Source organism: Piliocolobus tephrosceles, chromosome 12 (assembly GCF_002776525.5).
Source record: "Piliocolobus tephrosceles isolate RC106 chromosome 12, ASM277652v3, whole genome shotgun sequence".
Lineage (NCBI taxonomy): Eukaryota > Metazoa > Chordata > Mammalia > Primates > Cercopithecidae > Piliocolobus > Piliocolobus tephrosceles.
This window is the reverse complement of record NC_045445.1, coordinates 100,582,998-100,597,950: the sequence shown is the minus strand read 5'-3', so window position 1 is coordinate 100,597,950 and position 14,953 is coordinate 100,582,998. Positions and strand designations below refer to the sequence as shown.

General features: G+C 49.2%; 1 protein-coding gene across 2 annotated transcripts in view; it reads right to left on the bottom strand.

Moving 5' to 3' along the window:
• Window positions 1-10,456, bottom strand: part of SYN1 (synapsin I) — a 59,737-nt gene extending 49,281 nt beyond the window's left edge. For both annotated transcript variants that reach the window (XM_026451537.1, XM_026451538.1), the window contains exon 1: window positions 10,080-10,456. In XM_026451537.1, coding sequence (XP_026307322.1) covers window positions 10,080-10,456 — 377 coding nt within the window. The remainder of the gene's footprint in view (window positions 1-10,079) is intronic.
• Window positions 10,457-14,953: the final 4,497 nt, after the last annotated feature.

Genomic DNA, 14,953 nt, shown 5'->3' with positions numbered 1-14,953 from the left:
AAGACCCCCTCACAAAAAAAAAAAAAAAAAAAAAAAAAGAAAGGCCAGCCTCCTTGCCTCAACCGGGCTGACTCTGAAGGACCCTCCCATCCCCAAGGGCTCCCCCTAAGATCAGTGGAGTCCCCTGAGGCAACTACATCTTGAGCCAGCCTCTCCCTCTGCTCAACCCAACCCTCCTCACAAGCGTTGATCCCAATGGCACACTCCAGTAAGCCTCCTGCATGCAAATCTCCACCTCAAAGTCTTTTTCCAGGGAACCCAACCTAAGACAGTGGGCCATGGAAGTCAAACTACAAGGGTGGTCTAATGTAGTTCTGGCACTGGGTTACCCAGCAGCCAGATGGCAGTGAGGATCTGTCAGTAGTGGGAGGTGGGGGCATAGATAGCCTCCGATATGCTGTAGCAATGCAAAGTGCTCTGCAGCAGGTCCGGGCTGTGGTGCAAGCAGGATGTGACTTAGGCCATATGATCTGGCAGATCCTATGACACTGGAGGTGTCAGTAGTAGGAAAAGACGCTGTGTGGAATTTCTTCTCCCAGGTGGGAGAATACAGTGCAGGCCCCCAGGGTTTTGGAGCAGCAGTGACTTTTCCTGATGGTGGGCTGTAATGGGATTCTGGTGGAAGGGAATGTACTGGCTGGTGAAATACTCCTGGAACATGAGTGATGTCAGGGAAATGGTAACCAGACTTTGGTGACTATTCCCTAAATGCCACTGAGTAGCTGAAGAAAGACCTGACGTGCTCAGGGTGAATTCAAGGCAAAATGTGAAAGCCAGAGCACCTCCGTGACTCCATTTAAGGAAACCCTCATCTCCTGCAGTCAGAGGGCAGACAGAAGGGAGGGCCAGGCTCAGAATTCAATTCTACGTGGTGGCGGAGCTTCAGAGAAAGCTGACTTCTCAGGCCCAGCACATCTCCTAGGCCATGCTCATGTCCCTAATAGGACAGGAGTAGGACTCTGAGATGGGGATATTTGGGCAGATGCAATTAAACACCTTGAACTTACAGACTCACCTGCATCCACTGGGCCTGCTGAAGTAGACTACTCCCCTGAGTCAGAATATAGACCTTCTGCTTAAAGATAATGCAGAGGCCTCAGATGATGCAGGCGCTTTGTAAGATAATGCCTGCCCCCTCAGAGTTTACACTCCACCTCCCCTCCTGGAAACCAGACCAAAAATTAGGGTGAAATCCTAGTGAAACCTGACTGGACAGGTTCTAGGCTTGCAAAGGAAGGAGATAAATGATCTGTAGAAGAACCTAAAGAATCTGGCTAGTATGTATTGGCAGGGGCTGAGAAGGTATGAATGAGACTAGATCCTGAGGACAATGGGAGAAGGAGGTAGAACAGGAAGTTGGCGCGCTCTCCCAGGATATGGAACTTAAAACCCTGGTGAGGACTCTAGGAAGTGTTACTAACACACTGGTATTTGGAAACCTGGAGTAAAACAATGGCCCACACTAAGTGAAGCAAAACTTCCATGGCAGATTGCACAGGGAAGGATTAAAGGGCTCAAAGGAGCAGACATGTTGGAGTAGATATACTACTGAAGTCTGGAAAACCCACCATCTGATTAAGGCCTGGAGGATACACTCAACTTACGAAATCAATAAGAAATATGCTGGTGAGGGTGGTACCAGTCACGCTGAGAAGCACAGTAGTGGTAAGGTGATAAATGAGTCCTGGCCCAGGTCCTGCTTACAGTGGGTCTGGGGGGTCCAGAGACCCATCCAGTGATCACTTCCTCAGTTCACAAATGTGTAATTGCAATGGCATACTTTGTAGTTGTCAGAACCCCTACATGGGCTCCTCAGCCTGTGGGGTAAGAGCTGTTTCAGTAGGGAAGTCCAAATAGAAGCTTCTAAAATGGTGCACACCCCCATGCCCTGAACAAAACACTAAACCACAAACAATATTGTATGCATCCTATGGGTGATTATGGAAATCAATGCCACATTGAAAGATCTAAAGGGTGCAGGGGTGTTGGTCTCATCTTATCTCCATCGAATTGAGTGGTCTGGCCCCTGGAGAGGTCAAAGGGGTCCCGGAGAATGCTTGCAGACTACTGCAAGCACAATCAAGTAGTACCCTTGCTTGTACCTGCCATACTGGACATGCCGTCATTGTCAGAGCAGATTAATAAGACCTCAGGTACAGCAGGTAGCCACTGACTTGGCAAATGAATTCTTTTCTATTCTGATTAGGAAAAAGGATCAGAAACAGTTCACACTCACATGAGACTGATGATAATATTCGTAAATGGTCTTTCATAGGGCTATGCTCTCTCTCTCACCTGGTGTCATAATATAGTTCAAAGAAACCTGGACTATCTGGACATCCCATGGAATAGCACACTGGACCACCACACCGATTGCATCATACTGATTGTGTGAGATGAACAAGAGAGGGTTAGCATATTGCCCTGGTAGGACACATTCACTCCAGGGGGTGGGGGATAAACCCCACAGAGACTCAGGGGACTGCTGCATTAGTAAAATTTTTAGGAATCCGGTGGTCCAGGTCAGTAAATCAGGACGGCCCCTCCAAAGAATAGGGCAAAGCATTGAATCATGCACCTTCTACCATGAAGAGGAAAGCACAATACCTAGCAGGCCTCTTCCCGTTCTGGAGGCAGCATATCCCCCATGCACAAATGCTGCTCTGACCCATATTCCAGGCAACATGTAAAGCCACCAGCTTTGTATGAGGGCCAGAGCAGAAAAGGGCTCTGCAGCAGGTCCAGGCTGTGGTACAAGCAGTCCTGCCATTTAGGCCAGATGATCTGGCAGATATTATGACGCTGGAGGTGTCAGTAGTGGGGAAAGATGCAGTGAGGAGCTTATGGGAAGCCTGAGTGGGAGGCCCTTGGGGTTCTGGAGCAAAGCCATGCCATCTGCAGCAGAGAATTTTACGCCTTTTGAGAAAGACATCCCATTGAGGTGCTGGGCCCTGATAGAGACAGAATGCTTGACCAGGCACCAAATGATTGTGCATCCAGAAGTTCCCATTATGAGCTGGGTCCTGCTAGGCCTGCCAAATAATAAAGTCAGGTGGGCCTGGCAGTCAGGATTGAGCCCAAGCAGGACCAAGCAAGGTGCATGAGCAGGTAAATAACCCTGATCCCCATGTCTTCCACAACTGCTGTGCTAGTGCCTATCTCACTAAGGGGACTCCTTAAAACTAGTTGATGAAAGAGGGAAAGGTCTAAGCTTGGTTCACAAATGGGTTGTCTTAGTATGTAGGTGGAAGCCAAAAATGGGCAGTGGTTGCACTGTAACCCAACTGGAATGGCCTTGAAAGACAGTGGCAGAGCTCCCAGTGGGCAGAGCTTCAGGCTGTGCACCTGCTCATCTCCTTTGTGCAGAAAGAGAAGTGCCTCAAGATTAGAATACATATATCCACTTATGGGCAGTGGTAAATGGTTTGGCTGGTTGGTCAGGGGCCTGGAAAGAAAAAGATTGGAAGATCCAGACAAAGAGGTCTGGGATACAGAAATGTGGGCAGACACCTAGGAGTGGGTAAGAAGTGAGGAGTGAGACTGGGCGTGGTGGCTCACGCCTGTAATCCTAGCACTTTGGGAGGCCGAGGTGGGCAGATCACCTGAGGTCAGGAGTTCAAGACCAGCTTAGCCAACATGGTGAAATCCCATCTCTACTAAAAACACAAAAATTAGCCAGGCGTGGTGACGCACACCTGTAATCCCAGCTACTCGGGAGGCTGAGGTAGGGGAATCGCTTCAACCCGGGAGGTGGAGGTTGCACTGAGCCGAGATTGCGCCACTGTACCAGCCTGGGTGACAGAGCGAGACTCCGTCTCCAAAAAAAAAAAAGAAAAAGAGGAGTGAAGATCTTTGGATCGTGTGTTAACACCCACCAGACAGCATCTGCCATCAGACAGCATCTGCCATGGCGCCATGGAAGTGACACTAGGCAACCAGGTAGACAGCATGAGTCAGCCCAATGATGTCAGCCAGGCTCTAATCAGCCACCTCAGTGCTAGCAGATGGGCACATGAATAAGTGGCAATAGCAGCAGAGAAAGAAGCTATGTGTGGGGGCAGCAGTGTTACTGCTGAATGTCCAACCTGCCAGCAACAGAGACTAATACTGAATCCCTGACATGCCACCATCCCACCAGAAGGCCAACAAACCACTTCGTGGCAAGCTGATTACATTGGGCCCCTTCCATCCTGCAAAGAGCAGTAATCGATTTTGACTGTAATACTCCATATTTGAGTTTGCCTTTTCTTACTGCAGGACCTCAGCCAGCTCACTGTCTAAGGGCTTACATAACATTTGATCCACCAGCAGGAGACCCCGCATAACACTGTATCAAACCAAAGGACACACTTTACAGCAAAGCAAAGGAATGCAAGGCAAAGGAGGTGCAAAAGTGGACCCATGACCATGGAATTAACTGATGGTATTACACACCACGCCACCCAGGAGCTGCTGGCCTGACGGAATGATGGACCAATTTGGTGCAGCCACAGCTAAGACCCCAGGTTGGAGGTGAGACCATGCAAGAATGGGCACTATCCTCCAAAACAGTGTCAACCCTAAGATCAATGGCCATTGTAGGTGCTGTGTTCCTAACAGGTAGAATACACGGGTGTGGGGACACAGAGGTCAGGAAGGAGTGACCCAGCTTACCAGCAATCCCAGTGATCCACTTTTGAAATTGGGCTTCCTGTTCCCTCAGGGCTCTGCAAGGTTAGAGGTCCTGGTTCTCCAAGGGGGAACACTGCTACCAGGGGACACAGCAAGAATCCCATTAAACTGTAAGCTATGATTGCCCTCAGGGCACTTCGGGTTTCTCATGCCGAGGCACATAAAGAGGAGTCATTGTCTTGGCAGGGGACATGACCGACCTTACTCCTCAGGAGGAGGTAGAGCTGCTGGTATGCAGTGGAGGCAGGGAGGAGTATGTTTGGCACCCAGGGGATCTGCTTGGGCATCTGTTGGTACTCCTTGCTCAACTTTGATAGTAAATGGGCAATGTGGTTGTTTGTACAGCAGCTACAGCCTGAGAAGGGCATGGGGACTAAAGGCTCAGGGATCTCTGCAGGATGGGAGCCACCCAGACCAAGAGAGGTGCTAGCTGAGGGTGGGGGCGGGGGGGCGGGGTGGGAATCTAGAATGTGCAATGCAGGAAGGAGAGGATGAATATCATTTATGACATTGAAATCAACTGCAGCAGCAGAGACTATGGCTCATCTCACTACTGTGCTCTTTCAAGTGTCCCTGAGAAAACAAGACCGATCAGAATTCTGGAAATGCCGTTCCCCAATGGGGTGAACTTACTATAAGAAGGAAGTGGATCAGAGCAGTGCAAGGTGTGGACTATATGCTCTCCCCAGATCCTTACCTCCTTGCTCCAGGCCTTTGCATCTATCCCCAGCTTCTGGAATTATCTGCTGCTGATGGCTCACAGGTGTCCCTTACTGGGCACTGGCCTCTGCAACAGGGATTTGCCTCACCCAAGATTATGCCTCCTCCCAGGGGGCAGCCTACAGCCAATGACTGACGTAGGAATTCAAAGCCTGGCCACCCCGCTTCAACTGGGACAACTCTGAAGGGTCATTCCAGTGCCAGAGCTCCCCAGAGGATTGGCTGAGGCCTCTGTTGTGGTTGCATCACAGCTCAACTTTTCCCTCTGCACAATCCTGCTTCCCTCGCCACCTCCCCCACAGGTGTTATTCCCAAGCACTCTCCCCAGTAAATCTCCTGCACGCAAATCTCAGAGTCTCGGGGTCTGCTTCCAGGGAAATCTATCTGAGAAAAGAAGCCACAGTAAGAAATAAAGCTTATATAACCCACTATATATGTATTTGCATAATAACCCATCCTATATATGTAATATATATTATATAAGACACATATGTTGTACAGCAAATATGAGGATATAGAATGTCTTATATATTATGTAACATATAAAATGTTGTATATTACATATTATGTGTATATGTATTTAGAATGTATATAAATACATATGCATAATTGGAATTAAAGTTTCAATAGATAATTATCTTTACTATGGGTAATGCATTCTGATTTTTCTACGCTATTTTATTTCATTTCATGAAGAAGAACATATACATGTAGATGTATTATGTACTGTAAAGCTGTTATATAACACATGTATTATATACTGTATGTCATATATAATATACATTATAGATTGTATATCTTAATGGAATAACATTATATGTTTTGCTAAACAACAACTCCATTTACTATGTGCAATATGCTGTTATTCTCTATTTTTATTTATCCTACTTCATGGAGAAAGTGAAATGTTGGTCATAAGCCAATAGGTGACCCATAGTTTGAGAAACACTGGACAGCCGGGCACAGTGGCTCACGCCTGTAATCCCAGCACTCTGGGAGGCCGAGGCAGGTGGATCACGAGGTCAAGAGTTCGAGACCAGCCTGACCAACATGGTGAAACCCCATCTCTACTAAAAATACAAAAATTAGCCAGGCATGGTGGCATGCACCTGTAGTCCCAGCTACTCAGGAGGCTCGCTTGAACCCGGGAGGCGGAGGTTGCAGTGAGCTGAGATCGCGCCAGTACACTCCAGCCTGGGCGACAGAGCAAGACTCCGTTTCAAAAAAAAAAAAAAAAAAAAAAAAGGAAGAAAAACACAGGACAAAATTATCCACAAAATGGGGGAGATGAGTCTCAACTTAGAGTTTTCAACTTTAAACCACAGAGGAATTGAGACCCAGTAAGGAATGAGGGTGGTGAGGTTTGGTGGGAAAGGCGTCAGACTGTATTTGGGTGTACATTCCATCACAGCGTTTGCACAACTCCTCCTTTATTCGGGGCTGAAATCCCTGAAGCTTGTGTGGTTCTGAGTGTCTGCAAGTTGGTGAAACAGGTCTCTGTTCCCCATACTGAGCCTGGCGTACATACATAGGCTCTCTCCCTTTGTCCACCCCACCCCACATATAGTAGACACTAAATAAATATTTGTTAGATTGCCTGGAAGAAAAAGACTGGAAGGGATGCTGGGATAAAGGGGGGCTTCTGAGATGCAGAAGGGGAAGGGATGGATCGTTCACTGAATTCAGCAGGTGCTCAATAAATGTTTTCTGGACAAAGAAAAAATGGAAAACATTGGATTTGTGATTATAGAAAGGGGAAGGAACTTGTCAGTATTCCATACATAATAAATGCTTGACGGAAAGAAGGAAGCAGCCGCAAAGGACCTGTGTGGAAGGCTGGAGTGGAGACGGGAAGTCTAAAGGAGGGTGGTTACCTACATCCAGCAGAGGTCTCATTGATGTTTGCTGACTTCAATGGAGCAAACTTAACCAGGAAGATAACACGTTGGTGAGTGGACATTGGTGAAGGAATTACAGCACGTGCTCCATAAACGCTTTACAGATTGATAGAGAAAAAAGCAGAGAAGCCTGCTGCAGGGATGATAATGTGGCTGTTTGAAAATAATAGAGTAAGAGATTAATAAGTGTTTTCTGGACTAATTCGGGGAGAAAAAGGCAGCTGGGGAGACGGCTACTAAGTGGAGGAAGAGGCCTAGCTAGAATAAATGGAAAACAGCACACATTGCGAGCTTTCAGGATTGTGTTGTGTGAAAGGCAGGATGGAGATTGTTGAAGGGAAATTAGAACTGCAAGAAGGGGATAAGAGGCATTTAATGCAGGATTCTTAGTAGTATACGATAAATGCTCATTAAATGATTGTGGGGTTGCGTGGAGGAAAAGGTATAGCAAGGCAAGCTGGCAATTGAGGATTTCAAGTACGCCTGCATTTAGAAAAAAAAGAAGGAAGGGGAGCCGAAGAAGGGTTATTCCTAGTATATTATGGTGCATAATAAATGCCTCCCACACTTTCATGGAAAGGATTCAATAAATATCTGTAGAATGAATAAATTGCTCTGAATAGAGAGAAAAGCTACTGGGTAAAGGCTCCTGGGGGAGAGGTAATCTGACCAGTAAACAGCTGGTACTCAATACAATTAGGCTGAAGTAGACCCCTGGAGAGAGAGCTCTTGAGGCAGGGGCAGGGATTTCTAGAGACTTGGAAACAGGAAGTTGAAAGTGACTTACACGCTAAGTGCTCAGTAAGTGTTTACTTAAAAACTATTAAGTAAACAGTAAATTTAGTAAATTTACTAAATTTATTTAGTAAATGTAGTAAATTAAGTAAATAAGAAAACTATTAAGTAAAAGTTTTTACTTAAATAAGTGTTACTTAAATAGACTAAAAGCCCTTTGGGGGTATGGAATTAAAGTTGGTAGAGGGAATCCTAGGGGTACTGAAGGGAGTGGGAAAGGGGTGATCATTATAAACTCAGCTCTGGATTTATCACAGGAAAGGACCTTGGGAGATGCCTTGTGACTGGAGCAGGCTCTCCTAGGGGTAAGGAAGAAGAACGTACTCCCCAAAACAACAGGTCCTGCATATGTGCTCACTGGATCTACTGTTAAGAAAACAATTCTGGGGAGGAGGTGTGAATATACAGAACACACAGAAGGCACTCCATAAATGCTCAGGGGAGCCATTGAAGGAAAAGGTCTTTGGGGGAGGATGATTAGAATGGAGCACATGGCAGACAAGGAATAAATACTCACTGGATCCACTAGAAGAAAAGGCCTTTGGGGAGTGGGGCTGGGGATGGACATATAATCACCTGATCAATGCTCACTGCATGCTTGAAGGAAAAGCCCTCTGGGGACGGGAAATAGGAGTGCAGAAAGTTGATCTATGGGAGCTTCATTCTTCATCCATAAGAGAAAAGGCTTTTGTGAAGAAGGCACACAATCAGGTACACAGTAGGTGCTCCATAAGTACTCCAAGGAGTGATTAAAAGAAAAGGTCTTTGGAAAGAGTGACTGGAATGGTACACAGAGCAAGTGTCAGATATCTGAGCACTGTATTAACTGGAGGCACAGGCCTTTATGGAGGGGTCTCAGGTTGTGTCATGCAGAAAGTGCTCAATACATGCAGACTGAAGCCACCGGAGGAAAGGGTATTGGAGAAAGGGTTTGAGGGTGGGGTATACAGCAGGCACCACTCAATGCATGCTTGCTGAATACACTGGAGGAAAGAACTTTTAGAGAAGGCTCACACTGCAGGCAGTTGATAAATGCTAGATGGATCCACCAAAGGAAAGGTCTTTGAAGAAGTAGCTGGAGAACGGGGGATACAAGAGGCATTCAATAAATGTTTTCTAGACACACTGTAGGGAAAGGTCTTTGAGGAGACAGTCTGAAGATGAGTCACACACAAAACCGCTCATGGAACTCACTGGAGGAAAATGATTTGTTTGAGAAGGGGTTTGGAGGTGGGGCATGTGTCAGGCACTTAACAAATGCTTCCTAGATCCTTTGGAGAAAAGGCCCTCAGGGAGAGAGCTTGGAGTTGGGGCACAGAGAAGGCATCCAATCAAAACTCACAGGATCCATGAAAGGCAAAGCTTTTGGAGAAAAGCTGGGGTGGGATACACAGCAGGTACTCAATGTTTACTAAAGAGTTTAAAAGGGCTTTAAGGACGGAGCTGGGGTGGGACACATAGCATAGACTGGACACATGCTCACAAGACCCATTAGAGAAGGCCTTAGGGCAAGGGTTGAGGACAACAGGACAGTATCAGGCTCTCAAAAAATGCTCACAAAGCTCATTGAAATCAAAGGCCTTGGGGAAGGGCTCTTGGATGAGGCATACTGCAGGTACTAGATAAGTGCTCACAAGATCCCTTAGAGGACAAGGCCTATGGGGCAAGGGTTGGGAAGGGTAGGCAGGACACGTTCGGTTTTTGAAGGCTCATAGGATACACTGAAGCCAAAGACTTTTGGGGGAGGTGGAGTAGGGAACAGGTACACAGCAGGTGCCCGATAATTGCTCCCTGGATCCATCAAGGTTTAAGGGGCGAAGGGGGGGCGACAAGGGCGGGGCACAGAGGAAGCATCCAGCTTAATAATTTAAAGGAAAAAGATTTAGGTGAGAGGGCAGATGCCAGGCACAGAAGCGGCGCTCGATAATTGCTCATTTGCAGAGGAACGATCTGGGGGACCTAGGCCCACGGGAGACGTCCACGGCAGTGGCTTACCAGTCGGTGTGCGGCTCGTCGATGACCAGCAGCACCCTGGAGGCGGCGCCCCCGCGGCCTGCGCCCCCAGAGCCGCCGCCCACCTGCTCGCTGAAGGTGGCAGCTGCTGCCGCCGTGGTCTGCTTGACCGCGTTGGACAGCGACGAGAAGAAGCCACCGCCCCCCGAGGACCCGGGGCTAGGGGCGGCCGGAGAGGCCGCGGGGGCGACCCCGGAGGACCTCTCAGCAGTGGCGGTCCCGGGACCGGGCGTGGCTCCGGGGCTGTGGGCACCGGGCGGCGGCGGGGGTGGCTGCGGACGCTGCAGGTCTGTCATGTACCCATTCGGCAGATTGGCCATAAAGTTGCTGTCCGACAGGCGGCGCCGCAGGTAGTTCATGGCTGCGGCTTGGGGCAGGGGGTCCTAGGGGTGGTCTGGCCAGGAGCCGCGGGGGCGGACTGCGCGGTGCCCAGGAGCACAGCTGCGCTCTCAGGCACGACACGACTCCTCCGCTGCCCACCGCAGACTGAGGCAGCGCTGAGTCGCCGGCGCCGCAGCGCGGATGGTCGCGCCCGTGCCCCCCTATCTCGCGCCTCGCGTGGTGCGGTCCGGCTAGGCCGGCGGCGGCGCGGACGCGACCAAGGTGGCCGGGAAGGGGAGTTTGCGGGGGAATCGGCGAGTGACGTCAGCGCGCCTTCAGTGCTGAGGCGGCGGTGGCGCTCGCCGCCAGGCGGGGGCGAAGGCGCTGTCCGCGGTGCTGAAGCTGGCAATGCGCACGCGCCTCGCCGCATCCTGTTTCCCCTCCCCCTCTCTGATAGGGGATGCGCAATTTGGGGAATGGGGGTTGGGTGCTTGTCCAGAGGGTCGGGGTCGGTCATCAGGTAGGCACCCCCACTCCGCCTCATCCTGGTCCTAACACCCACTCGCACTCATACACAGGGCCCTCTGCAGATACTCGGTTTGTAGTGTTGATATTCAACTCAGAAGGCATTTTTTTGGGGGGGGCAATGGAAGCACACTCAGAGACACGAAAGTAGAGAAATAACCCCCTCACAGAGGGGGTGAGGTCACACGCAGTGCTCGTGGGGAGATTAGTCTCCCACGTCCACACAGGCTCAGCTAGGCAGAGAGCGGGGGCGTCGTAGACAGCATCAGACAAGCGGAGGTGGACACTTGGGCGGTGTACACACCCTTGCCCAAGGTGGCAAGGAGGGCCTGGAGGCACACAAGAAATGACACACATATAAACACACACAAAAGTGAGGAAACATATAAGGGCATGTACAGACAGAGAACACACGCCAGTCTAGGTATACATACAGACATACAAGTCCAGGGTAACACATATGGGCATATTACATACAAGCATGCATACACCCATACACACACATACACAGGCAACACACTGACACACAGAGACCCAGGGAAACTCATATGAGAATACGCTCGCAAACAAAACACATTCCCACCGATGATCATGGAGAAACCTAGATCTGCAACACAGACATTCTCCGCAGCCCCAGCCCTGGTGCATGTCCACCCCCACACCAGAACACACTTGGTATATACGCCACCATCCCTTTGCTCTGGACACAGCCAAAACCCATGATAACCACCTGATGTCATCAGTGCCCATGGCTGTCTCCCCCTGCACCCAAGAGCTTTCCACAGAGGCAGGCCCATCCCATGGTGCACACACAGTAGGTACCAAATAATGTTTGCATATGAGCAAATGAGGTAGCCCAAGCAGAGGTGGGATATGGGAACCTGTCAAATCTTTATGATTCTGACTACAATAAAATCACTAATTCATAATCATTTGTTCCCTGTTCGTACCCAACTCTTAACTAAGCTGTTTACATGCATCATTTCATCCAACCCTCACAACAATCCAATGGGGTGGATAATATAATTTCTATTTTATAGATGAGGGAATACAAGAACTCCAATTAATTCCCAAAGGGTCATGTTCACTTTATGATCAATACATTTTTTTCTTTTAAGAATGTGCCAGGAAGAGAAAACATCCAGTGCCAATGTGGCTGGAACAAGCTGAAGGGGGTTGTGGTAGCAGGGGCCAGATTGGGTAGGACCTTGACCATAGTGAGCAGTGATGGCGGACTAGGAGCGGTGGCAGAAGATAGGCAAGAAGTAAATAGATATGGAGTCTCTTTTGCCTGCAGAATTTTCAGGTGAATCATCCACTTATTTATTTGTTCATCCTTTATTCATTAAATCATTGGCTGGTTTAAACAAGGCAGTAATAGTGTGGGGTCTGGAGACACAGTGCCTGGGTTCAAGTGGGGCCTCCACCACACACTTGGGAAAGTGACTTAATCTTTCTGAGATTTGGTTTCTTCATCTGTAAAAAGGGTACATCTCTAACCCACCTCTAAGGAGAGGGGTAGGAAGGGGGCAACCTCCATACCTTTGCATGTGCTGTAACTTCTGCCAGGAATGCCCTCTCCTTCCCTTTCTCGAGGGCTACCTTTGGCCACTGTCTGCAGGAACCCCTCACTTCCAGGTCTCAGATTCCATCCCCTCCTCCCCTAGGCTTCCACAGTACCCAAGTCAAACATTTCCCAAACCATCCTCTACTCCCTCCTCCAACCCAGCCAGCTTCAGTCCCACCTCCAGGCCTTTGATTTGGCCACTCTTTCCTCCTCCCTTCAGGATTCCTTCTCTGGCATTCCAAATCCCAGTGTTCCCCAGATGGGGATCTCCCCGCAAATCAGATATTTTCCAGTGTCTTGAAGTATGTGCTCCCTGGTTTTTTGCCCAGTAACGGAAGCAAACAAGCTGTGCAGGGCGCGGTGCCCTCTTTGGAGACAGGAACAGCTGCAGGTCTACAGATCCTTCTGGCTCCTTTAGGTCTGAATTCAGGTTCCTCAGGAAACTATCTCCAGGCTGCGCCTCTTCCTAGGGTCCCCATTCCTAGGTTCCTAGTACTTGTGGCCCTAGCACCATTTCCTTTTTCCAGTTGGCTCAATTTCCAGAAATTAATTTTTTGTAGATTGTTTTGTAAAGGAATGAGGAATCACCTCAGGAATGCCTCGGTTCACTAAGGCAAAGGTAAGGCTCCCCCAAACTGTCTCCATCTTCTTCAGCAGGAATAGGCGTACAAAAGGGGCCCCAAGAATGATTTTGCTGTACATTGGTGAGCAATGACTCTCAAACACACACCCCTGACATATGTTCACATTCAGTATTGTACCCATGTTTGTAACTCACACATAGATATCCATGGCACCTTCATGTGTATGTGCATACACGCATGACTTCTGCATTGTTATGGCATACACACAGTTGTAACCTTACACACATGCCACATATCAATACATCCTTAATTCTTGCACAGCCCCAAAGGTCTGCATCTCTCTCTCTCACACACACACACAGCTGAATTCCCACTTTATTGTAAATGTATACCTCTCTCATACCCTGTAGTAGCAACCAGAACCCCTCACTTTGGCTCAGTCTTCCCAAGATGACCAGTAAGTACTCATCAACTTCAACTTCACTTCAACTCATTGACTGGTCCATTTGAATAAGGGGAAAACGACCCAGAGAAGTCAAGTAAGTGTACCGATATACTCTGGGTGTGCATGTCACAAACCTCCCACCCGAAACCTTCCCACACAGAGGGGTCCCCCCCACCCACAGCACTCTTGATATTTAAGACCTCACCACAATCCATGATGCTTCAAAAATGCCCAGCCTACTACCTTTCTGTGCGTGTTTCCTTTGTAAAATGGGGATAATAATACTGACCCACATGGGTCTGCTGTGGGCGAAATAAGTTCATGCTATGGAAAGCCTTAAGACACTACTAAGCACACAGGAAGTACTTTCTAAGTAGCAGCTATTACCATGATTATTATGATTCTTATGATGCGTCTCTTCACAAGGGGCCTGGCATTCAGTAAGTGGTAAATGAATGAGCAAATGCTAAGAGCACTGGTGTCTGGCTTTGTTCCCTTTACTGCGGAGACACGTAACGCTCTGATTCGTCTTCTTTTCTATTCCCCGTGATGTCCAGCACTATTGTTAGTATACAGTAGGCGTTAAGTGTTGAATAGATGTTCACACGAAAGGAATACCTTCTGAGTCCGTTCCCTCACTCAGATGTCCTCTTTCTACCAGCCCTCCTCCACCCTAGATGCTCAGGCTTAGCTTTAGTATACAGCAGGCGCTAATAAGTGTTGAATGAATGAACAAATACCAGAGGAAAGTGTCTGGATTTGTCTTGGGGGCTCCTCCGGGCAGACACTGACTCTAACTTCTTTGCCCCCTCCTCAGCTCAGAGCGCAACACAGGCACTTCCTCGGCCCGCCCCCCGCCTCGCCGAGCTATTTGTCGCTGGTAATTGCGGCATTGGAGCTAGGCTGTCGGGAGTGGGTGGGTGCAGGTGCTCGGGCGGCAGGGTGCCAGCCTCGGCCACGCCTCTGCCGTTCATCCTCCACCGACGCGGAGTCGGAGTCGGCCAGCAGAGGCTCCTCCGAGGCTCCAGCTGGTGGGAATCTAGGGAGGTCCAGGAGGCGGGGAGACAACGAACCAGCACGCCGGCCAATCAAGAAGTGCCTGCCAAGACAAGTAGCCAATCAGGGAACCCGTAACGCGGCGCTCTGCAGAGGAACGTGCCGGGCGGCCCTGGAGCACTAAGGGGGGGCTGCGCAGGGCCCAGACACTGGGGTTATGGCAGCGGCGGGGAGAGGCTGGGGCTGCACACTCACTTTCACTCCTGCCAATCTGCGACCACAGTGGAAGATACTGTTTTCCGCAACAGGCTGCTGTGTCTTGGCCCGTACTGTGCCCTTTGCCCTGTGGGATGCTATCACCCTACTTTTGGGAAAGGGGATGGGTTGTTTTTCCTCCTTTAGGGAATCGTAGACGAGC